At 38.2% G+C, this 23,702-nt stretch overlaps 2 protein-coding genes across 4 annotated transcripts in view; one reads left to right on the top strand and one right to left on the bottom strand.

The window, feature by feature from the left end:
- Window positions 1-87: 87 nt before the first annotated feature.
- On the bottom strand, window positions 88-9,997 carry LOC135685808 (uncharacterized). Of its 3 annotated transcripts, XM_065201880.2 has the most exons (3): window positions 8,925-9,997; window positions 8,565-8,650; window positions 88-2,050 (listed from the first exon to the last, which is right to left on the bottom strand). In XM_065201880.2, exon 3 carries the CDS (start codon window positions 1,826-1,828, stop codon window positions 707-709), a length of 1,122 nt encoding a protein of 373 aa, XP_065057952.2. In that variant the 5' UTR covers window positions 1,829-2,050; window positions 8,565-8,650; window positions 8,925-9,997; the 3' UTR covers window positions 88-706. The 3 variants fall into 3 exon arrangements, with proteins under 3 accessions (XP_065057952.2, XP_065057953.2, XP_088968994.1); XM_065201881.2 differs by lacking the exon at window positions 8,565-8,650; XM_089112868.1 differs by lacking the exon at window positions 8,925-9,997 and having other exon boundaries at window positions 8,565-8,918.
- An 8,470-nt stretch (window positions 9,998-18,467) lies between these two features.
- Window positions 18,468-23,702, top strand: part of LOC135685805 (epithelial cell-transforming sequence 2 oncogene-like) — a 29,523-nt gene continuing 24,288 nt past the window's right edge. The window contains exons 1-7 of the mRNA XM_065201877.2: window positions 18,468-18,801; window positions 19,446-19,481; window positions 20,400-20,765; window positions 20,982-21,129; window positions 21,797-21,999; window positions 22,915-23,020; window positions 23,288-23,351. Coding sequence (XP_065057949.2) covers window positions 18,637-18,801; window positions 19,446-19,481; window positions 20,400-20,765; window positions 20,982-21,129; window positions 21,797-21,999; window positions 22,915-23,020; window positions 23,288-23,351 — 1,088 coding nt within the window. The 5' untranslated portion in view covers window positions 18,468-18,636. The remainder of the gene's footprint in view (window positions 18,802-19,445; window positions 19,482-20,399; window positions 20,766-20,981; window positions 21,130-21,796; window positions 22,000-22,914; window positions 23,021-23,287; window positions 23,352-23,702) is intronic.

Here is a 23,702-nt window from a genome sequence, read left to right as displayed (position 1 = left end):
GTCCCCATAAGCGTCAATTAAAAACATACTGTTAGAAAAATAACGGCTTTATAGATTAATTTTATCCAGTTTGATTATAAGCATCATACTAGCGGGGGGGGGGGGGGAGAGAAGTGAGGCACCTGTAGCTTCAATACTTTGTCATGGAGATTAAATATTATAGTCTCGAAATTATTTAGGGGGCTACCAGCTCCCTCTTATTGTAGAGCAGTGGAACTTTCATAAAAAGAACATTGTTTTGACCAGTGTAACTCTCCGTTGTATGGAGGTGTCCGTTGTATGGAGGTGTCCGTTGTAAAGAGGTGTCCGTTGTAAAGAGGTGTCCGTTGTGTAGAGAAGTCCGTTGTATAGAGGTGTCCGTTGTATAGAGGTGTCCGTTGTATAGAGGTGTCCGTTGTATAAAGGTGTCTGTAATTTAGAGGTGTCCGTTGTATAGAGGTGTCCGTTGTATAGAGGTGTCCGTTGTATAGAGTTGTCCGGGGTATAGAGGTGTCTGCTGTATTGAGCCATCATTTATATTTATCGAGTTATTTAAATTTTAGAAGATTCTCGTTGCCTCATTTGAAAGCTAAAAAGAACCCTCTTAAAATATATCTAGTTGAAACATCTTATTATGACTACTATTGATAAAAAGGTTCTCAGTCTCCTGGTCCCCTCTATTTGCCTTGATATTTTACTTTCGGATTTCCCCATAAACCATTGGTAATCAAACCCTCAATGTCTTCATTCTGGTAATCCATTTCTGAAAGTCTTCATTCTTGCTAAGCGTTGCGAATTCGACGCGATTGTTACGTTGCGGACTTGGTATGTTTTTCACAGTGGAGGCATCAAGATCGTTGTAAAAGTTATTGTTTGATGAAGCCAATGTCATATTATAAAATGTTGCTAATGTTAGCGCCCTAAATCGCTTCTTTTCAGCCTTGCGTCCCTTCCAAAAACTGACAAAAAAGTACAGCACGGGGTCTAAGAATAACTTGACCGATACGAATGAGGTACACAAATAGCCATAACTGATAGCCCAGTTAATGTCCGTCTTTATCATGGCTACTGCAAAAGGAAATAAGCATATCAGAAATGTTAGTGTAACTGCCAAAGAATTTCCCAGTACTCGCTTCTCCATTTTCCACTTTTTATTCAACTTCTTTAATGACACTAGTTTCACGGCTATTATGAGATACATTACTATAAGCAATCCTCCGGACACGAAGACAATTATTCCAAGAATCTTTTGTTCGATCATGTGTTTGAACACGTGAAGACTAAGCGCGATTGAGACGGAGGAGAGCAGCCAGATTGAGACGATAACGATCTTTATCCTATGTTTTGTTACCACTTGGCGGTACCTGAACGGACTGAACAAGGCACCTAAACGCTCAACAGTGATTAGAATAACATGAAGTAGTGAAACGATGAAACAGTACGAATTTGTTACTTCCAGTGCCATTAGCATTTTCTCAATCGTTGAAGAAATTGGTGAATCCGTGTTCAGGTACACTAGATATACAATAGTACCAGCCAAAAATGTCACGCTTATAATCAAATCAGCCAGAACGAGGCTTGCGACAGTGAGATCAAAAAGCGTGCGGTGCTTTCCTCTTCTCCGGAGGAGCACCAGCACAACTGTATTGGCGATGAGAGCCAGGGAGCTGAACACTATGTAAATCCAGCACCCGGCAATCATCGGTTTATTATTTATCTTTTCCCAGAGCCACCAGCTGGTTTCGTTAGTACAACAGGATGCATTGTCAAACACCCAGCTTTCGTTCCATGAGAAATTGCCACTTTCGAGTTCCTCTAGAGTGAAATTGAACCAATCAGGAAAATCCATTTCAGAAATATTCGTATTTGAAATATCGCTTATGTTCACTTGTAATTATTAAATGATTTTATAGAATAAGATCTCTCGTCTATTTCCGGTTTTTCCAAGTCATTCTTCTTCCCAGGCGTCTTTCAACAGCTTCTGGATCCAGATAATTTATGTGTTGATTATGGATGGAACAAGAAATTTATATCTTCTATGAACTTTCCATTCATTTACCGCATCAGATTTCTGAAAAAGGACAACATTTAATCAAGAAAACAATCAAGGGTTTTCTAATGTTTAAACATCTGCTTCAATGGAGACAAAAGATTAGAATGAATTCGGACTAGAGATTTATTTCAGGTTTGAAATGATTTGCTTTAAGGTTTCTTCCGTGATGTGCGAACGCCTTATAGCTCCAACATCAAATTAAACATATCATTAAATAGTAGCCGTACATTCTCAAGTCACCTTGTTCGCGCGAATTTAGCGAGATTAAACTATAAGGTCGGCAAATATGCTTTTCGAAGAATCAAAATTTTCGAACAATTGTAACCGCGCGCTCTCCCAGCGAAAAGGAGAGATAGCTCAACGCATGCCGCATTATTAGCTCAGTCCGAAACCGGCCTAAAAGTCTTGATCATCAATTAGGCATTGGCTACAATATGATTCCACTGTACAATGAATCTGTTGTTTTTTGTAGAAAAGTGTTTCTTAGCAACTACAACATTTCGCAACATTTTATCTTCATCCTAGTTATCTTCACTGTAAGAAAAACCTTGCCTGGAAATCTAGCATTGAAGATAATATTGGCGTCATGTTTTCTGCAAATGTGTCATATATGAACAAAAAGTCTGGAAATTCAGATCTCTGTGTGAAAATAAATCTTGAGACGTCGGTTATAATATAGGATGAAGCACAAAGGGTTGCGGAAAGTAGAGCGAAATTCAGATTACTTAAGATGCATAGCTGGTGCAAAAGAACCAAGGTGAGGTATGTTTAAGCGCATATTAAATTTTATATCATAATCTAAGCCAAGACTTTATCTTTTCCTCTGTTTATGTTTTAGAACTCTTCTTCAATGATTTACAAATGCAATTTCAGTCATAGAATTATGGTGAAAATATCCATGATGTCTGAGAACTTATTTCATGCTTTGTATCTTCATTTGCAAGATGTTTTCCCATGTTATTCCCTATGAATAATGCATTAATGTATTTCGAAGGCTTATTTGTAATAAGCAAGTAAGCTAGCGTTTTGTTAGTTTGCACAGTTGGTTTGTGTTCGCCTTATTTAAGCTAATGTTTAGAAGAAATTCGACAATAAAACATAGATATCTCATGACAACGCAAAAGCAATTCAGTGATTTGATCTATGCGAAGAATCACCTAAACAGTTACTTTAGCCTAGCGCACAGGGGCAATATTTGTTCAGGAAACAGAAAAAAAATTGTTTGAGTTGCATTTTATCAGTCATCCGCAGACGCGCGATTTTTGTTTTTTGCTGCTGAAAATAAAGCTCAACATCAAACATGTTTGATCTTGAAAATCTATTTTCAGCGAAGAAATTTGTATGTTTTCGAGCTCGCACATGTGCGACTTTCGTTGCATGTATCAATTTTTTGTTTTTGCGACACAAATCACCTGTGTTCGCTAGGCTTTATCAACAGTTACAACCACGATAGCAGCAACAACAACAACAACATACGTCACTTTAAATTGACTAGAAAATAGGGACAATATACAGAAAAAAATATTTTCTGTTTAAAGCATTGTGTCTCGACGCATTTCGCTGGCCATTTAAATTTCCCATTGGCTGGTCTACACAATAGACCTATTGTTATGTACCCAATCAGCAACGTAAGGCTAAATGTTCTCTCGATCATAAACGCGCTGCAAAGTCTATTGTTAACTCTGAATGATGGGACAGAGCGCCTCAAAAGTTGGTTTCCTGTGCACCAGATAGCACAATTTTCTATTGCAATTGTGCACCAGGTATCCTCATCATGTGTGCACTAATTTTTGCATGCATGCAGTCTAACTAACTGAACGATGCAAAAGTACACTCTTTTTTTATAAGAGCCAGTAAATTCAAGTTCAGGCTGACTGTTCTTAATTTTTTCGGAAAACTGAGGCTGGATTGTTCTTAATTTGCTCTTAAATTAAGAGGGAGTAAGCAGTGCTATTGCTAGCTTTTTCGCTCTAAGGAGGTGTTCAGGCCTCATTTGCCAACAAAGTGAGTGAGACAGCCTTAATTTGCTGACAAATTTGAATATTCACCGAAAAAGCACCCACACATCGATAAAAATCCGTGATTTTGAGAAAAACGTTGTTCAAAATTGCATTTTGCAGAAGCTCAGCCTCAGTTCTTAATTTGTTCTTAACTTTTGACCAGTTTTGAGGCTCGTGTTCTTATAAAATTGTTTTTATAAAAAAAGAGTGTATATTAAAAAGACAACACGAAAGATTCAAATAATGGAAATCATTCTACAAACTTCCAGACTCACGTCTAAGTAGTAGAAGCAAAATTAGAAGCTAAAATGTTTGAATTAGACAAACCAATGGTATTAGAAAAAGCAAAAGGAAGAATAATTATTTATTGTGCATCAAACTGTGCACCAAAAAGATTTACTGTGCACCAGATTATCCGATGCACAATGCTTCCTTTCCATACTGGCAGTCATGGTCTTTGGTCTATGACGCAGGCTAGCTACCAACGTAACCATCACTTTCCCGTAAAAATTATTTCTTTTATTCTTGTTTTCAATACCTTTTTGTTACTGATTGTCGTAGATTCAAAACAAGAACGAACTAAGGCATCAACAATCTTCACACATCTTCCAATAAGATTTATTTTGACCCGCTTTTAGTGTAATCCTTTCTACACAATTTTGTTTCATTGTTATTATAATTGAACTGTCTAATAATGTTCCTGTTCAATATAGGACTTTTTTATTCATAAAGTCCTTGCCAAAAGCCTGAGACCAGGTTCTCGGGGCGAAGAATCAGCCCTATGTGGAATGAATGAGACTTGCACATCAAAGATTTTAACAAAGGCAGTAAATGCACACTTGAAAAATAGGAGAACATCTCTTCGTGTCAAAGGCCTCGGCGAAAATAGCGTTACATTCTTTTTTATATACGAGCACAATTTGTAAGAAAACCGAGGTTCATTTTGCTAAAAAAAGAAAAACGTAAGAACTTCCAGTCTTCGACGAAAAAAAAAATAATTTTTTTGAAAATCTACCCTCCTATTAAATCTAGCCTGGTTTTCACTAGAGTCATAATAAGGGTCGTAAGGATCGTAAGAACGTAATTTTAAGATTTTATGACTCTTATGATCAAGTGAAAACACCAAGAATCATAATCGTAAAATAATTAGCACTTGATTTTATCTATTAAAATTCGTGACATAAGGATCGTAAAGATCAAAAACGTTTTCATCTTTAATGGGAATTAATCGTTTAATTCGAGTTAATACCCGCGGGGAAAGTGCGCAGATTCTAGAATCGGGTGGTCCCACACGTATATCCTTAGTAGGCTGTGGATATCATGTTACCTTAGCTATTTGCTAATCACCTTGTGGTATTTTCTAGGTGGTCTTTTCCTGGCATATTTGTTTAAGTACAGTGATGCAGCTAGGGTCATGTCATATTTTGCAGCAAGACTCACACTTTTTTTTACGCGTTTTCCCCTCCCATCCCTGTCCCCGTGTACTCACTTCTCCTCCTGCTTATATCCCGTTACATACTTCCTTCTGCCTTCTCCTGTCTCACTTCTTCTCACACAGTCATTCGATTGTGTGACAGGTGTATCAGTCTAATTATCGGGGTAAAAAACTGAGGCAGTTTTTTCCCTGGAATCAAACACCGACCATAAAATTGCGTCATTGCTCAGGCAAGACAAGGGCTGATGCACCAAAAGCCCAAAATGTTTTTCCTGAGATTAGGGTGTTGTTTATCATAACTAAGGGGCCCCCGCGATGGAATTAACGATCCTTACAACCGGATGTTCCTTTGTTTTGAGAATTAGCTGACAAATTTTCCTGAATTCCAGTCGAAGACCGAACACATTGCTCCTTCTCTCGTTGGCTATGAAACGAAATTTCACATATAGTTTTTTTGTAAGAAATTTAAACTTCTACATGTTGTTGCAATAAAAAACGAAAATTAACTCAAAAATTTGCACGGGAAAGTTTGTTTTTGAGGTTTTAAAAACAACGAGTGCGAGTGACAAAGCATAAGAATCAGTGACGTCACAAGGTTTGCAGTTTATTCCGTCTTCGCAGTTAACACACCAAACCACTTAGTCAGGGCTGTTAGTCAAACAATTGTGCAAATTGTGATACCAGCATAAAAATTTGCAAAAAAGGGCAGTTTGATACGCTGAAAAAAAAGGATATGTAACCCAACTGAAAATTGCTCCTTTAGCTATTTTTAGACATGGGGTTCTTTGCCCCAAGCCCCTAACGGCATTATTACAACATCTCTTCTGAAAGTAGGTATAGTAGAACGAAACTTTACAACATGGGGTAGGTTGATGCGGTAAAAAAGATAGGATATAGAATATAATTGAAAATTGCCCCCTTTTCTATTTTTAGACTGGGGTTCTTTGCTCTAGACTTATAAAGACGATTTGATTGCATCTCGATCGTACTTTAGTACTACAGCACTAGACTTTGCAAAATAGGACAGTTCAATACGCTAAAAATAATTGGATATGTATCCTGACTTAAAATTGCCCCCTACGGCTATTTTAACGGTAGTTCAATTAACGACCTCCGTGTACTAAACCACAGGAAAACGTCAACTGATTCCGTGTTTGCAAACTTTGTGACGTCACAGATAACGGCGCTTTGTCACAGTCGAAAACGTGAAAATGGGATATTCAACCTAAATTTTTAGACCGTTCCACAAGAAAATAATTAACCTCAACATATATCATTGAAATCAGCAAATTTTCCTTATGGAAAGTGTGCCATTATCTAAACTTGTCAAATTTCATTTCATAGGCACTTTAACATGAAATTTATTTTCTGTATACAAAATGGATCTATCTCGCGCGGAAAGATTATCTATCGTGAAATTCAGTTGCTTGAAAGACAAGTCTTCGAAAGACTACAAGTTGGCGAAACACCTTGCTCAGATCTCCTTTTGAAAATTTTGCGAAATCCAAAACCCTTTTTTTCCTCGTATTTTATTAACTTGCATTTCTTTGACGCTTTCATCTTTTTAATAGAATATACACTGCCAGGAACAAACGCAGATTCGTAGCAGCCATGCTGGATCCATGCAGTCAAGTGGCGGGGAAAGAGCGCCCTTTTCAAATCATAAGAAATCTCACTACTTTTACGATACTTATGACGCTTATGACATTATGATAACAAAGGACTTTTTATTCTTACGATCCTTAAGACATTTTTATGATGGCGTTTTCATTTGGATTATAAGAAACATAAGCGACACGGACTTAAAATTATGTTTCTTATGATCGATACGATCCTTATGACTCTAGAGAAAACCAGGCTTAACAAAGCTACCAGGAAAGAGTCTACTCTCCCTACAGGATTTTGAGGATACCAAACTATGACGAAACTAACTACAAAGGTTGTCGATCATGCTGCTCAAAGTTTCTTCCATATTCTCAACTTGTCACAATTAGGCATCGAACATTGAAGCTTAGTAACATTCTATCACAAGGGCAAGGAATGAATGAACTTGATGAGGCGCAATAGTATAATTTATGAAAGAATAATAGATGGTATAATAAAAGAAAGAAATGCAATAAAACATAATTAACATACAATGCGGACTTGTTCGCGTGGTACGAAGCGAAGCGATTAGTTTCGGTCGAATATTTGTTCCAATTAGTTTTGTTTTGCGCGACGTGACCAGCGGCCACAAGCTGCCGGTTTGAGATTAATAAGAATTTCATGTAAGACTGGGCTATTGAAAAAGAACTCAATTGAACTTAGTGAGAATAGCCTGCGCGCAGCCTCAGACACTTCTATCCCGAAGAGTAGATAAAGTGTCTGAGGCTGCGCGCAGGCTAAGTAAGAACTGATTCTTTAACCACAAATGGCGAAAGTTTGAATATTGCAAACTTGAAAGCTTGTATCAAGCCGATGCCTTCTAAACATTGTTTTGACAAACCATAATCATTTGAAATAGCCGTTCATCAAGAAATTTTATTGCATGATATCATGACGCGTACAATGATCGTTCAAAATATCTTTTCATGCATAACAAAGACGACAATTACGTTTATTTCATTAGCAAAGCAAATATACGTTTAATTTTGTCGATCAAATATCAATATTTCATACATTTACTACAAGATATGTACAGGCAAACTGGCGAAGATGTCTTATCCCTGGAAGTGCTACGAAATAGATGGAAATTAATTAGAAATTTTCTACGATCACATCCAGAAACACCAGCGCAAAAAGCAATTAACTACTATTTTGAAAAATCAAATGCAAAGAAGTTTCGCGGAAGACCAGTAATTACATTGCCAGTTTCATTACACATCGACATAATTATGCTAAAGAGACATAACAAGTTAAAAAATAGATATAGTAGCATAACCCAGTTCAAATCGATAAATGATCTGAAAAGCCTAAGAACACTAGCGCTAGAGAGACAAACTTGGACAGCACTAGTTAACGACATTTATGTTGCTGCTTTAGCAGAAAAGAATTAATTATAGTTTTTCTATGCGGATATAGCTCTAATATATATATATATAAACTGGATAGAACAAACCTTTCTTCTTTCTGATAGGAAGTTCGTGTTCGGATGTTCGGATGATCATTTGCTCTGCTTTAAATCGTGGTCAGTGTGCTTGTAATCTATATATAGCGCGAGTTACAGGTAACGTCATTGGGGTTTTCATGAACAATAAGTTCTATTGGAAACATCTGCATAATATATATTATTTTTGGTAAACACGGAACTTATCAAAAATTTATGGATAAAGTAACTGAATAAACAATATTTAGAATTGCCATTGATAGCATGGCAGGCTAAAGATTTAGGTCGAAACTGCTATTCATTTTATGGAAATTCAATGCAATGAACATCCGTGCTCAATTAATGTTGAATTGAAATAATCAAATAACCCACCTCAATAATTCTGCTTCCTGCGATTTTAGTTAGACTGGATCATATGAAATTGGCATTTAATTGTTTCATGTACGATCTAAAATCAACAACTGTTCGTCTCCTCTGCCTCTTCGCCAATGTCTGCCAAGAAGTTAAACAAACCTTTAGGACAACTTTTATGATAGCATAGCTTGTTCATCGATTCCTTTCGCGTAAAAGGTCGCCTAGCTGCGGCAAAACATTTATGATGCTTTACAATTAGCTAACGAGGAGCCCCGGAACGGCTTCTGAATTTCAATGCAAGAATCCGACAGGAGAGTCATCTGGTTCTCTATGGGAGCACCAATTACGCCTCAATGTATGTTTTATAACACTTTCTTGTGTCGCGCGATTCTTATCAAATATGCAAAATAAGGTGAGGAGAAGATATTGTCATTTTTATGGTGATGCCGCTGAGCTACAGTGAAACCAGAGTTGAAATTGAGCAATAGGTAAACCTTGGCTTTTGAAAACCGCGTGCGCTGTCAGACGTACTCATTGAACCATACTATGATGCATTGAACCACAGTCAATAGTCACTATTCTATTGACTATGTTATGATTGAACTCAATATTGAATTTCCATAGGTAGGATGATACCTTGATTGTTTCAAAAACAAGGAGGTTCAATCACTGGTCTATAAAAAAGTCTTGTTTATAGATCAGTGGGTTCAATGAGTGAAAAGCTATTATGACGCTCCTGATCAGACCAACCTTGTAGAAGACTGCCGTGCTCTTCTACAATCACTGCCAAAAGTCTTGGAACACTAACGTAGGTTTTCCAAGGCAAATTCAGCCATCCCCCTCTCCCCCTAGGAACAATGTTGATTTACTATAGAAAAAAGAAAGGGGTTATGGAGTACACTTTTTCTTGTGAATTGTTTGGTATTTTTCTATACTTTCAACATTGTCTTGGGGGGAAAGAGGGCGGAAGTGGTAGTATTCAAGAAAACAAATGAAAAATAGAAAAGCACAGCGCAAAGTGTTAGGTGTTCCAAGTAATTTTGGCAGTGATTGTAGCAAGACTCAAGATGTGCTTGCGAGGATGTTTAAAAATGCCGTTGACCATATCACAAAATAAGATTCCTGGCAAAGACCAAGATACAACTTTTTATATGGGGGGGGGGGGGGCAGCCGTGATAAAAAAGCGTTACAACAGCCATATTTGACAAAATAAAAGTATTTTACTTATGCTACCCCTGCCCCTGGTTACTCGATCCTTGATTCCTGGTCTATGTTTCCCGTAATCGTAGTAGCATGCGAGGGGGGGGGGGGGATGGTCCCCCAAGTGCTAAAAAGATGGAGTGCCGCCCTAAAACAGTAAGCTACCCTGATTATTGCTTTCGAACCTTCAAAATTCAAGATTTTTTAAGTGAGAAGCAAGGCCTGTACAAAATGGCTAGCATTTTTTCTATAAGTTAATTTGATTCTTGTGTGACTTTTCAGATGGTTTTATCAAGGACATTAAGTGCAAACATTTTAAGCGGAAAAAATTTTCGGACAATAAACTGTAGCGAAAATATTTTCAGATATTTTTTGAAATTTTGGACAAATAAATTTTCGGACTAATTTCGATGTTTGAGAAATCAAATCAAGTCAATGATTCACACATATTGTAAGGTTGTTATTGAACACTTTAGAAATTCTGAATACTGCAACTTCATGGTTTCTGAATTATAATACTTAAAGATATTTGAATTTAAACTATCCACCCAAATTGAAGACTCCTTCCGCGGTCAACGTTTCTTGAATACAAAGAAAAGGAAAGAAAAATCACTAACTCTCTTTTTTAAGTTCATGTTTTTTGTCACATGTTTAAAGGGATATCTGCCTATATTTCTTTCAAGTTTAAAGAGTCTTCTTGCCAAGCCCGCAGCCAAAAGAAACTTTCTAGTTGGGTTAAAGCCACAAAGAGTAACATAGTTTATAAATCTAACAATTGGACTTTTCTTTATCGTTCTCTACTAAGAAGAAAGTGAGGGTTATTATTTGATAGAGGATGAGAACGATGATTTTATTTATTCGAACTGGTATTCCTATTAGCTTGAAAGAGCGACTGTTTTCAAAAGTTTTGCAAACACTCATGTTTAAAGATTATAGCCTTTACCTCAGTCAATGAATACTGCACATGCATGGTTCATAGATAAATTTTCAGACAAACAAACTTTCGGATTCCTCTAAACTTCGTACAAAGACATTTTTAGACAAACAAACTTTTGGAATTTCAATATCTTTCACCTAGCATTTGCATCATCCATATTTCAACTTCTGTCTTCCTTATATAGATATTTCAAAAGCGTCATGCATCTCACTTCAAAGAAAGAGGCCATCATCCAGCAGTACTCTCCTCCAAGTGGTTTCTTTTGAAAAATTATGGGAAGAGGAGGAAAGGAAAATGTTACTCTCTTCCTTCTTCCCTTAACAAAATTACAGACCACGGATTTTTGAACCACAGAACAATTAAAGAAAAGTGATTTTTCCAAAGAAACCTCGCAGAGGATAATAGTCCAACAATGCCAGGCATGTATTACGCTGGGTACCAGGCCTCCATCATTTATAGTCTCAAAAATATACATAGCAACTAGTCACAGAAAATGTTTTGATCAAGGATTCACTTATTATTTGCCACCGCATCTGTCTACAATACTTTATCTCCGGATTTATGAGGCTCTGGTACTCAGGGCAGGCATGTGTTAAAAAGATTGGTGTTGGGAAGGGTAAAATTTTGGGTCTTTTGAAACTGTATTGGGACACAAAACATTATATTTCAGATGCTGGGTGAAATTGGCTTCATTTCAAAGTGTTGGATGTTAACTGGAATGTTGGATTAGATGCTCAAATGGTTTGAATAAACTTTAGCCAGTAAATGGGTTTGTGGCCGCCACTAAACTTCAAAGCTCTCAGCTGCAAGAAAGAGACACCAACGACAAAGAGGTAAGGAGGCAGACTTGAGTGAAACGACATTTGAAAAATACTTCCGAGCTACTAGCAATTCTTTCGTAAATGTCACTTTGTTTTGATCTTCTTTTGGTATCGTGGAAATCGGCTAACTTTCGGCATAAGATATTTCTTTACAAGTTTTGAGAAATGTCGTCATGAATAAGGCAGTACAGTTAGAATTTCATATGAATCTTTTGATAATTACTGTTGTATTTTTACGCATTCGTTAGGGTAGCTTGCGGTGGCCAAAAAGCTAGATGCTCCTTTAACAATGCGATCGCTGGCAGAAATCAAACAGAGAGAAAGACAGAGTGCCAATCTATGATTAACACAAGTACTTTCTCTAAACTGTAAAAATTTGAGTGAGCAATTAGCTAGCAACTTTTATAGTTATCTGTCTTATGTACCTTGACAATCCATTCTTCGTGTTAGCACCACTATGTTCACACGTCTCGGTTAATCAAAACATGTTTACGAAGAAACAGGTGTTAGTAAACAACTTTAGTACAAAGGGTGTTCACCAAAAAAGTTGTTTACCATAAAAGTTGTTTATAAAAATCGTTTATCAAAAACTTGTTTACGTTTGTAACACCTCTCCATCAGGCTAAGGTCCCGTGGCACCGACAGCCGATGCTTGTCGCTTTTCTTGAAGACGCTTGGACCTTCTTGGTTTGTTTGGTCCACACTCATCGGAATTGGGAAGTCTTGGATTGCGTCGCTTTGGCTTCTCAGTTGGCCCCTCTTTGGTATGTAGCTCTTGTGTGGGTTTAGCTCGGAAACCTGGATCATCGTCTTGATCAGCTCCGTATTTTGGCCATAACTGATCCAAATTTCGACGCCACACCGGTCCTTTGGGAATCACCTTCACGTAGACACTCCTTGGTCCGTGGATTGCTTTGACAATAGCAGGAACCCATCTTGGCTCTCTGTCACGCCTCGGTCCACAGTACAGTGCATAGCAGGGTGTTCCAATTTGATACTTGAAAACCTTGTCAATGAGAGTCTTACTTTGTTGATCCGACTGTTGACCTTCCATTGCTGAGCTTGGGCAGTGTGAGCTGGAGATGGAATGATAACATCGATCTTGGCTCTGATTTGTCTTCCATTTAGAAGTTCACTAGGCGAATATCCTGTAGGCAATGGCGTGCGGCGGTATTGCAATAAAAATTCTTCAACAGCCTCTTTAGGTGGAAGAAGTGATTTCTTTAACGACTGCTTGAAAGATTGTACCAGCCTTTCTGCTGACCCATTGGTAGCAGAATGATAAGGTGCTCCAGTGAGATGATAAATTCCTCTTTCATTACAGATCTCTTGAAATTCCTCAGATGTAAAGGTTGTTGCATTAGCATATACAATTGTATGCGGATATCCGAAATGTGCGAAATCCTGTTCCAGATGTAGCATTGTAGCTTTTGATGTTATTGACTGTGTCTGGTGAATACAGGGGTACTTGGAACAGGCGTCAATAACAATTAGCCAGTTGGAACCCATAAAGTTAATAGCATGATAAACATGAATTCTGCTCCAAGGCTTTTCAGGCAAGATCCATGGATGAATTGGTGCTTTTTCTGGTTCATTCTGGTGCTCTGCGCAGCATGTACACCCTCTAACCAAATCCGCAATATTTTCGTCTATGTGCGGCCAGTAAACTGCTGATCGTGCCCGTTGTTTCATGCGCTGCATTCCTATGTGTCCAAAATGAAGAAGATCAAGAACTTGCCTTCGAAGTACCTCAGGAATGACAATTCGAGATCCATTGAAAACACATCCATTGTCAACTGTAAGTGAGTTTTCGAGCTTTCTGGAATGACGCAATTCTGGTTCATCATTGTCTGGCCTTGGAGGAAAACCTTCACGAATGTATCGTTTGAGTTTTGAAAGAATCGGGTCTTTTGCTGTTTTGTTTTTCACTACTCCTGGTTGAGTCGGACTTAGTTATGTTCCAATTGAACGTATCAAACAAACTGTGTTGATGTCTTTAACTTCTTCCCCATTGTCAAACTTGACATCAGATCCAATGGGAAGTCTACTGAGGACATCTGCGTTTCCATGTTCATTTGTCTTCCTGTACTCTATTGTGTAGTCGTATTGACTGAGGGTAAGAGCCCATCTCGCCAATCTGTTTGCTGCAAGAGCTGGAGTCGGCTTTGTTGGACCAAAAAGTGCCAGCAAAGGTTTATGGTCTGTGACAAGTATAAATCTTCTTCCATACGAAACTGATGAAACTTTTTCATAGCAAACACAATAGCGAGAGCTTCCTTTTGGATTTGACTGTAGTTTCTCTGAGCATCAGTCAGTGATTTTGAAACATTGCTGATAGGGCGCTCACTTCCATCTGGATATCTGTGAAACAGAACTGATCCAATTCCACTGGCGGATGCATCACATCAACTTCCTATTCGCTGAGAAGGACCGTAGTGTGCAAGTTCCGTGTCGTTCGAAAGAATTGTCTTCAAAATGTCAAATGCTTCTTGTGCTTTCTTGTTCCAATTCCAAGGTGTATCTTACTTAGTCAGCTGATGCAAAGGTGCAGTGATTGTGGACAAACTTGGAATGAACTTCCCATTAAACTGAACGGATCCCAGGAAATATCGAAGGCTAGTGACGTCAGTGGGCTCTGGCATGTTTCTGACTGCATCAACTTTGCTTCCTTTTTCTACTCCTTCCACTGTAAGCGTATGCCCAAGATACTCCACAGATGACTGAGCAAAACTGCATTTCTCTAACCGACATCGCAATCCATGTTCTTCAAGGCGTTGTAGAAGCTGCTTCAGGTTCTGCAGATGATCATCAGCACTTTCTCCACTGACCAAGATGTCGTCCAAATATACTGCTACCCCTTGTAGATCACATGTCAGTTGTTCCATTATCTCCTGAAAGTAACCAGGTACAGAGCTGATTCCAAATGGTAGTCGAGTTTGCAGGAGAACTCCTCTGTGTGTACTGAGAGCAAGACATTGTTGACTTTCTTCAGAGAGCTCAATCTGATTGTAAGCGTCTGCAAGATCGATCTTTGTGAAACCAAATCCTCCACCAAGTTTCCTCATGAGGACCTCAGAGAGTGGAATGGGTTGACGGTGCTCCTCCAGTTGACAGTTTACTGTTACTGAGTAGTCACCACAGACTCTGAGTGCTGCTTTTCTTCCAGGAGGCGCCACTTTTCTTATTGGAACAACAGGAGTACCCCATTTGTTGAATGTGACTGGTTTCCAGATACCACGCTTGATGCCTGCGTCATATGCAGCATTGAGGTCCTCTTGTAGTGCCAATGGAACAGGTCTCGGCTTGCAAAATTTTGGTTTTGCATCAGGCTTGAACTTGATATCCAGCTTCACTTCTTTCAAACACCCCAACTCTTCTTTGAAAAGATTTGGATACTCTTTGCAGAGGTTTTGACATTTCTTTTGCAGTTGTGAGAGTTGCATGTCAGTGTTATTTCTCACCAAATGAAGGTCTGTCGTAAGATCTTTGTAAATAGCATCTAGTGAGAGTCCAAGTTTACCAATCGAGTGTAACCCAATAAGATTGAGCGGTGATGTAGTGACGTTGAAAGGTAGACTGTGCATGGAGTTGTTGACGGATGTGTCCAGATAACAGGTCCCATTAAGCTGAAGAGCATTTCTTGTTGCAGATTCGTAGCTATTGGTATTGGGGAAAAGCTTTGGTCGTCCCAATTGTTTCCATGTAGATTCGGAGATAACGTTATCTGGTGCACCAGTGTCAATCTCCATCGTGAATTCCTTGTTGTTGAGGAGAACTGGAATTTCAATTCGAATTTTAGCGTTGCTGGTCACTGAGGTGATGCGTGCTTGCTGACAGTTTTTACTGGAAATACCGGAGTCACCTGATTTGATGCTGTTGACTGTTGCAGCCTTATGCGAAATTTGTTTCTGTCTCTTCTTGGAGAGGCAAACTCACTCAAGGTGTCCCTTCTTTTGGCAATAATTGCACGTTGACTCTTTGTATTGGCATTTATTAGACTTGTGATTCACATTGCCACATCTCATGCATGTGCCACTGAAGTTTTGTTCTGACTGTCGTGCTGGGTTGGGAGTCACTTTAGCCTTATTATGTTTCTTTGTAACTGCATGTACAGGTTTTGAAGATTGTTGCCTTGACCCATAGATGGTTTCCTTGGCAACCTGAGCTGCATCTTCTGTCTCACATGCCAATTCAACTGTTCGTGTGAAGGTCAGTCTGTCATCGTCTTCTTTGAACAGCTTCATTGCCAACTGAGCAGATAGAACGTGTCCTCATTGCTTCATCTTGAGGATCTTCAATTGCAGAGAAGTTGCATGTTGCGGCGTCTTGGCGAATACGTGCTGCCAATTCTTGAATCGTCTCACCCGGCTTGCGGTTAAGAGAGCTCCAAAACTTGAAACGTTCTCTGACTACGAATCGTTTAGGGTCGTGCTGCTTCTGCATGATGTCAACAATCTCGTCCATTAGTAGCTCATTGACATCTTTCTTGGGCGAGAGCTGTGATGCCATATTCGACAGAAATTTGTATACAGCATTACTCTGGTTTGTCAGAAAAATCTGTGCTTTCTTTGAATCTTGAACAGAGTGGGCACCAAGAAATGTCTGAATGCGTTTCCAATAGTCAGTCCATAATTCTGACGTATTGTCGAAGAGCTGAAATTTAGGAATTACTGTTGTGATGTTAGTAGTTACTGCTGTATCGCTGCTTGTTGATGGTTATCGTCCAAACCCTTCAATGCTTGCAGTTCTTGCCGATGTAAATCTTGTTGCTTTTGAAATTGCCCCTGTTGTTGTCGAAGTTGAACTTGCTGCAATTCAAGAAGCTCGACCAACTTTTCATTTGCCATTCTTCAGATGAAAGATTCTTCTGTATGCGAAGTCCTCGTCGCCAATTGATTTCTGTTGTATTTTTACGCATTCGTTAGGGTAGCTTGCGGTGACCAAAAAGTTAGATCTTCCTTTAACAATGCGATCGCTGGCAGAAATCAAACAGAGAAAAAGACAGAGTGCCAATCTATGATTAACACAAGTACTTTCTCTAAACTGTAAAAATCTTTAGAGACAAATTTTTACATATTTTTAAATTAGGGTTATAAATTAGAAAAAGCTTAATTTTTAGAGACAAAAGCATTGGGCAAATTAAAAACAACTTGAATCGAAATTTCAATTCACTCTATGATTGGTTTGTAGAAAACAGGCTCAGCATTCATTTTAAAGAAGACAAACTAAATCCATTTTCTTTGGTCGAAAAAAATTACAAAACCCTTAACAAGTTCGACATCACCAGGAGGGGAGGTATGAAGATTAAGCAGCACTCAACGGTCACAAATCTAGATGTTTTCTGGATAAAACCCTTTCTGGGGCATTAATGGCAAATAGGGTGCTTTGCAAAATAAATGGCAAGCTAAAATTTCTGCAAAGGATGCAAAAGTACCTGGAAAAAACCTCTACGCAGTTTGCTTTTAAATGCTTTTAATCAACCTCATGGTCAAAATATGGTCACTGATCTAAAAAAGACCTTTTTAGATCAGCGTTCCTGGTACCCAACCCAGGGTTGAATGAGAGGCTCCTAGCAAAGTTCAGGATGGACCAATGTGTCTGTGTCAAGCGTACATTGTCATCAAAAGAATTGCTCCAGCGTACATTGTCATCAAAGGAATTGCTCCAGCGTACATTGCTGAGATTTTTCATCCGGTCAAGCAGGACCGAACAACGCGACATTCAATGTTCAATTTAGACCTACCATTTGGGAAAAGAAATGCTGGACAAACGGCCCGTTAGACTAGGGATCAAAACATGGAATAGTCTTCCATAAAAGAAGGAAGATAGCATACATGTCTACTACTAAGGACCGGCTTGCAACTAGCAACAGTTGTCATGGTGACTCGGAGCATTGTCTTGTTTGAAAATAAAAAGGGATTTTTTGTTCCCAATAAATCATTTTCAAACCCTTTTTGAGATTTTTGTCTCCAAGTCTCTTGGTAATATCCGGAGTAGCTCCAGACCATTACACAAGCGATGTTTACAAAAGTTTGCTGAAATCATTTTGGGCTAGCAGCTTCACCAGTCATCACGAAGCCAAAACCGGCCTTCATAAAAAAAAATTAAATCCTCACAATTGGTTAAAGGCCATTCAAGCAATGCCTTTGCCCATTTCAATCCAAGCATTTTGAAGGGTTATCTGTAGGAAATGGTCCAGATAAAGTTGACTCTACATCCACTTGAGTTGCGAAATGTAGCTGGTGAGCTGCCCGACAAATGCCTCTCTCCCCCCTTTCCGAAAGTTTTTGTGATCGGCCATGGCTGTATGGCAATAAAGCCTGTCTTTTCGAAAATTTTCCAGATTTTTTAAGCACCTGACTTTCTGCAGCTTACTTGCCTTGCATTTTTCGAGAATGAATTTTCTTCCACTCCTCGAAAATTTACCAGTGTTTGTTCGTTTTCCGAATACTCTCGGATGACGCCATATAAATTTTTCCCACCATTATAAGATCAAAATGTTTCTATTGCTGCACGTAATCAATGCATTGGCATCAGATTTCAGGTCATCGTTCCCATAATTTTCCGACTGCATATCCTTAATTGCTTAAATTGTCGAGAATCATGTAGTCACATGGCCGTGATGCGCCATATTGAGAAATCACAGGGTTGCCATGGTTTTTTATTGTTTGAAACCAGTGATGGTCACAGGGGACTGTAAACATGAACTCGAGGCGGGAAAAATTTGGGTAATCAGGGTTAGAAACCGCAAAGCAAATGGAAATAAACAAACATGGAAGCAACAACTTTAAGTGATCTTAATGGGATAAGGTCAACAGCTGGCAGAATTGTCGGGACGGCATACCCATCTCTGCGCACCTCCAGAATAAAACAAAGCAAAGGCCGAGCTTTGAGTGGGAGCTGGACTCATGTCCGCAGGGCGTTAGCAAATGATAAGGTTAATACTATATTTGTATTGTATCTTTGTTAAATTTTCGAACACTGACTTACGATTAAAAAAGGTATTTGTGAGGAACAACCAATTCAAACTTAGTTTCCAGCTGGTGTTGTTGAAACTTAATTTCCATCTCGTCAGTGTTAGAGCCCCAGAAGAACTTTTTAAGAGGTCATGGAGCAAAGTTTAGCGAAGTGCAGCAAAGTATATACCTAGGTAGTGAATATAATGCCTTTTTTTATTCGAAATAATCTTTTTTTGCCAGTGTTGTAAAAATCAACACACTTTAGCTGTTGGCTCAAAATTTGATCTCTGAATAGAATACCTAAAATAAAAGTTTGTTTCCTCAACAAAGACTTTTATTGGTCTGTTTTGTGCCAGTTTGCAGTGTATGGCAGATTTTGTTAAGATCTTGAGTGCACTAAAAGGCTCACACCTCAGTTGAGAATGCACCAGCACTGTCAACTTTTCCTGTATGTAATTTGATAGATCTTGTTTTCACGTGCACCCTCAACATCGCATGTCTGCATCTTGGGTGTGCCATAGCCATGCTCTGCATCCTGGGTTGTGTCAAATTTTCTCCACATACTCTACTTGCACTTGCAAATATTCCTATGTTAAAATGCTACATTACCATTTCGTTCTAGCTTTACAGTGAAAGAACCAAATCTACCACTGAGTGGGTGAGTTGTCTCAATGTTATATTTGTTGTCAAAACCATACAAATAGCAACTGGGTAGTTGTAGCCTCCTAGGAATTAAAAATCATCAAAATGCAAAGCTAATATGAAAAAGGGATGCCACTCTCCTAAGGCCTGTCAGAATAAAGAGTGTGTGGGGTGCAAAACCCCCTTGAAAAAAGTTCAATTGCAAAAGTGAGAAGTTCTTTGCCCTCTAGGGGTGCCTAGTTGGCAAATTTCCAAAATTGTTACCGAGTGAAAGATGGCCCATCCACTTTGTTGGCAATTGGGACTTGTAACCCCCTTGAGCACAATAACTAGTGGCAAGCCTGGTTCTTTGAAAAATGTTTTGAATATGCAAGCATCCCTACCCTTTGCCACTAGTGCACCTGTCATTTTTATCAAAATGGTGGGGGCAATAGAGCTGTGGATACCCTGCCCTTGCACATACCTTGAGTATCAAAACTAAGGGCTTACAATGCAGAAAATGTATTTTTGCATCTGTCCATACCTGCATTTTTATTGAGCACTTAGAGCAAAATCTGAAAGACAAAGTTGTGAGTGTTATCTTTCAGATAAGTATTTTTCCACAAGTTTTCTTCTTCATCTTATTATAACTTCTCCATATTCTCTTTAGAGGATCCAGTTGTATCCATTACCATCCCCTCTATTAATCCTACCATTCAAAGCTAATCTTAGCTGTATCCATTTATTCCTATAATGCTTAAATATTTCTATCATGCTTAAAATAACAAAAAAATTCCTAATTTTAGATTTGTGACCAAAATTCATTTGTCAAGGAATAAGCCACAGGACTTGCTTTTAAGATTACATGCATGCTGCCTACTTCTAGCTCTTGCCTATTCCTGCAAGCTTACTTTTCTGATATAACATGGTGTGTTTTCTTATTTAAATATTGCAGTTTGATGTGTGGGATTCATCCCAGCGATGCAGGTTCTTCTTGTCATTACTGCGGAGATGCACTGCCATGGAATTGGCTTACATTGAAGGATGGTTTATTCAAAGATCTCCAATTTTAAGACAAGATTTCACAACAGTATTACCAAGGTGGATTTCGTTATACATCTTTTCTTTCTTGGATCCAAAAAGTCTTTGTCAAGTGGCTCAAGTATGTTGGCACTGGCACTTTCTTGGTGAGCAAGATGCAGTCTGGATGCCTAAATGTGTTAGGCTCGGGTGGCTGCTACCAGTTTTTCCAAACAAGAAGGAGTATGGAGCATGGAAACTACACTATATACGCTGTATTCAGAGCCTTGATTACAAAGTTGTAAGTATTAGTCTATTGGTCATTGGTTGAATGATCAGTAATGTCTGGTATGGCTACACACTGTTAGTTGTTATGCCATGTCTGAAATGTATTTATTCAATTGCTTATTGATTAACAGCAAAAGCTGATCTTTAGTTGTATGTGCAATTTAAGCAACCTAATTTTCTGCAATTGAATTATCTCGTGATTTTAAGCAAGATATGATGTTTTTTTCAGTCTGCATACCATGTCAGAGGTCCTGCAAATAGTCAAAATATGATTTCAATTGAAGATAGTGTGGTTTTTCAAAATGATCATTATGAAAATGACTCTGAATATGAGTATGAAGACCAGACAGACTTGAAGGATTCTGCCATTGTTCATGGTAAGCAGTAACGGTATTCAATATTATTTTGATCATGAAAGTGAACAATTGATAAAAAGCAACAATTAAAATTCATCAATATTAACTGCAAATTTTTTTTTATTTAAGTTTAGACCTGTTGAAATCGAAGACTGAGAGACAAGGGGGGGGGGGGGTTGGAGGCAGCTCTGATAAAACAGTGTAACAACAGCCATATTCTACAAAATAAAAGTATTTTACTTATGCAACTTAGGTTTTTTGGGGGGGGGGAGGGAAGGGGGAGGGCTCCCTTGGTATCTTGGTCCTTGGTTGAAATCAGTGTTCAAAGATCTCTTTTTAGCCCCCACTACAATGCTATACTTCTTTATAAAGCTCCCCTTTTAGCAGATACTTGAAATGGGCAGCATTTCTGTGAAGACTATATGTATAATTGGACAAATCATTTTAATTTGTTTGGCATTGTAATGTAACAAGTGCCACTTCTTTACCCTTAACATCCCCTAAATCTAGGTTGCCCCTAGTGTTTTAGAAAATTTTCAAAATTCTTAGTGAATATTCAACATCATTGTATCAAACATATTCTTGCCACTTAGATGGCTTATTTATCACTGTTGATTTCATCCAATGTTTCTTTTCTGGTTTCTTTTAATCTTCTAAATGTTTTCATGAGATATCAACTTAATTTTAGACTCTCCTCGACCACAGTGGCAGACAACTGGCAAAAATCCTGGCTTATTTGAGAAAGATTTTTTGTCAACTCTGAGCACATCAATGACAAATAGGCCCAGACCTCCGGATTCCAACAATAACGAAGGAGGCCATCAAAGAAGCAGGAGTGTTCCTGCTGATTTTACAAGACCAGTCACTCTGAAATTTGGCCGCCAGCTAATGGTACTAGATTACAAACATGTTTCTCATGTTTGTATATTTCCTTTGGAAAGTGTTCTAGCCATTTCAAGTGTAAATCAGCTGGGGGGGGGGGGGGCAAGCTTTCGTTTATGTAAAGATGAGAACACTAGCCTATTCTTTTAAACAATGAAAGGTCACAGGGGGTTGCAAGGGCAGTTTCTCCCCTGGTTAGTACGTAACAAAGGCCCTGATAAATGCCCAAGAAAATGTTAGGGTTTGTAGCAAATACAAGTCATTTTTGTTTCTATTACTAGAAAATATACGAATTATCGTCCCCGTGTCTTGATTTAACTTGAAGTTTTATCACCTCACTAAACTCCTCACTAAAATGACGTGGCAACAACATTCGTAGACGATCCTTGTTCATACTGCTTTCCTGTCCCCTCTAAAAATAATGGAAGGACATTCAATAAAGTGCCTTCGATCGAGTATACAGATTTTTAAAGCCAAAGTTTTTAAGCTATTATGTTGGCATGTATTTTTCCAATCTTACCAGACACTTAAGGTAGAAAATGACAATTTCTCTAGTCTACTTCAACGAAAAGAAACGAGCGTTAGAAGTTAGAAGCGTAGTGGACCTTTTCAAACTGCATCTTCGAGCGATCGAATTTTTCAAATCAATCATTCCTAAGTTAAAATTTGCAAATCGTCTCAAAAAGAATAGGATAGGGCGCGTGGGGTTCCAAGCCCTCCATAATTTCTAAAACAGCTTCATGATATATGAGATGTGCACCCGAATAATTTAATCCTATGTATAGGTACCGCTCTTGATCAGCATTGAGCAGACATTTTTTACGATGCTTGGCTTTTCATGCGCATTTTCTACCATCCTTCTGTGCTGCAAGATATTTCTATACGATCCCAGTGGCTAATTAATCTATCTAATTTTCATTCCAGCGTGGAAAGACTGACGATAAAGGCAATTCATATTCACAGAAAGATTTGTCATTGAAACGACGCTCTTTTGCTGAATTTTCAAAGAAAAACACGCAAAAAGACACGAGTGAGCATTTAAAATTAAGTCTTAAAGGATGTTAAAATTTTTAACAAATGCCATTCGATTTGTGGAAAGGTAACAAATTCTCAAAATGATATGCTGCTATGCTGCCTCTTTGTTTGTTTTTAATGTTTCCTTGAAAATTTGATTCTATAAGGTCTTTAGCAATTGACAACAAATTTTAAATTTATCGATTCAAACAAGCATATCTCTAATAAACTTCAAGATATTCTCTGTGACTTCCGCGTACAAATATATTCTATTTCTCTGTAGGAATTGAAAACCACAGTGTGGAAAGGCGCTTAAAGCAAACTGCAGGGTCACTGTATCAAACCAGGTAGACAACAGATAATTTAAAAAAATGATTGTTCGTCAAGGAAAGAAAATCAGTCTTTTCAATATCTAGAAAGCCAAAGCTATACGTTTTCTACGTTGTATTAATTACAATTAACTGCTTTTTGTACAACGCTTTGATTTTAACTGTCAACTTCGAAGTAGTTTTTTTAGAAATGAACGGTGTCTTGATGAATGAAGGATTCAAATATACTCCTAGTTTAGATACGTTCAAGATTTTTATAAACTTAGAAATATGGTATACAGTCAAATAAGCTTGAAATATATTTTTATTGAAATATATTTCGATTAAGCAGATCTATATTCTTCTCAATTGTTGTAGCAGTATTTTATG

This window comes from Rhopilema esculentum, chromosome 15 (genome assembly GCF_057945365.1).
Source record: "Rhopilema esculentum isolate cy_ngs chromosome 15, ASM5794536v1, whole genome shotgun sequence".
NCBI lineage: Eukaryota > Metazoa > Cnidaria > Scyphozoa > Rhizostomeae > Rhizostomatidae > Rhopilema > Rhopilema esculentum.
This window is presented reverse-complemented; position numbering and strand designations above follow the sequence as displayed.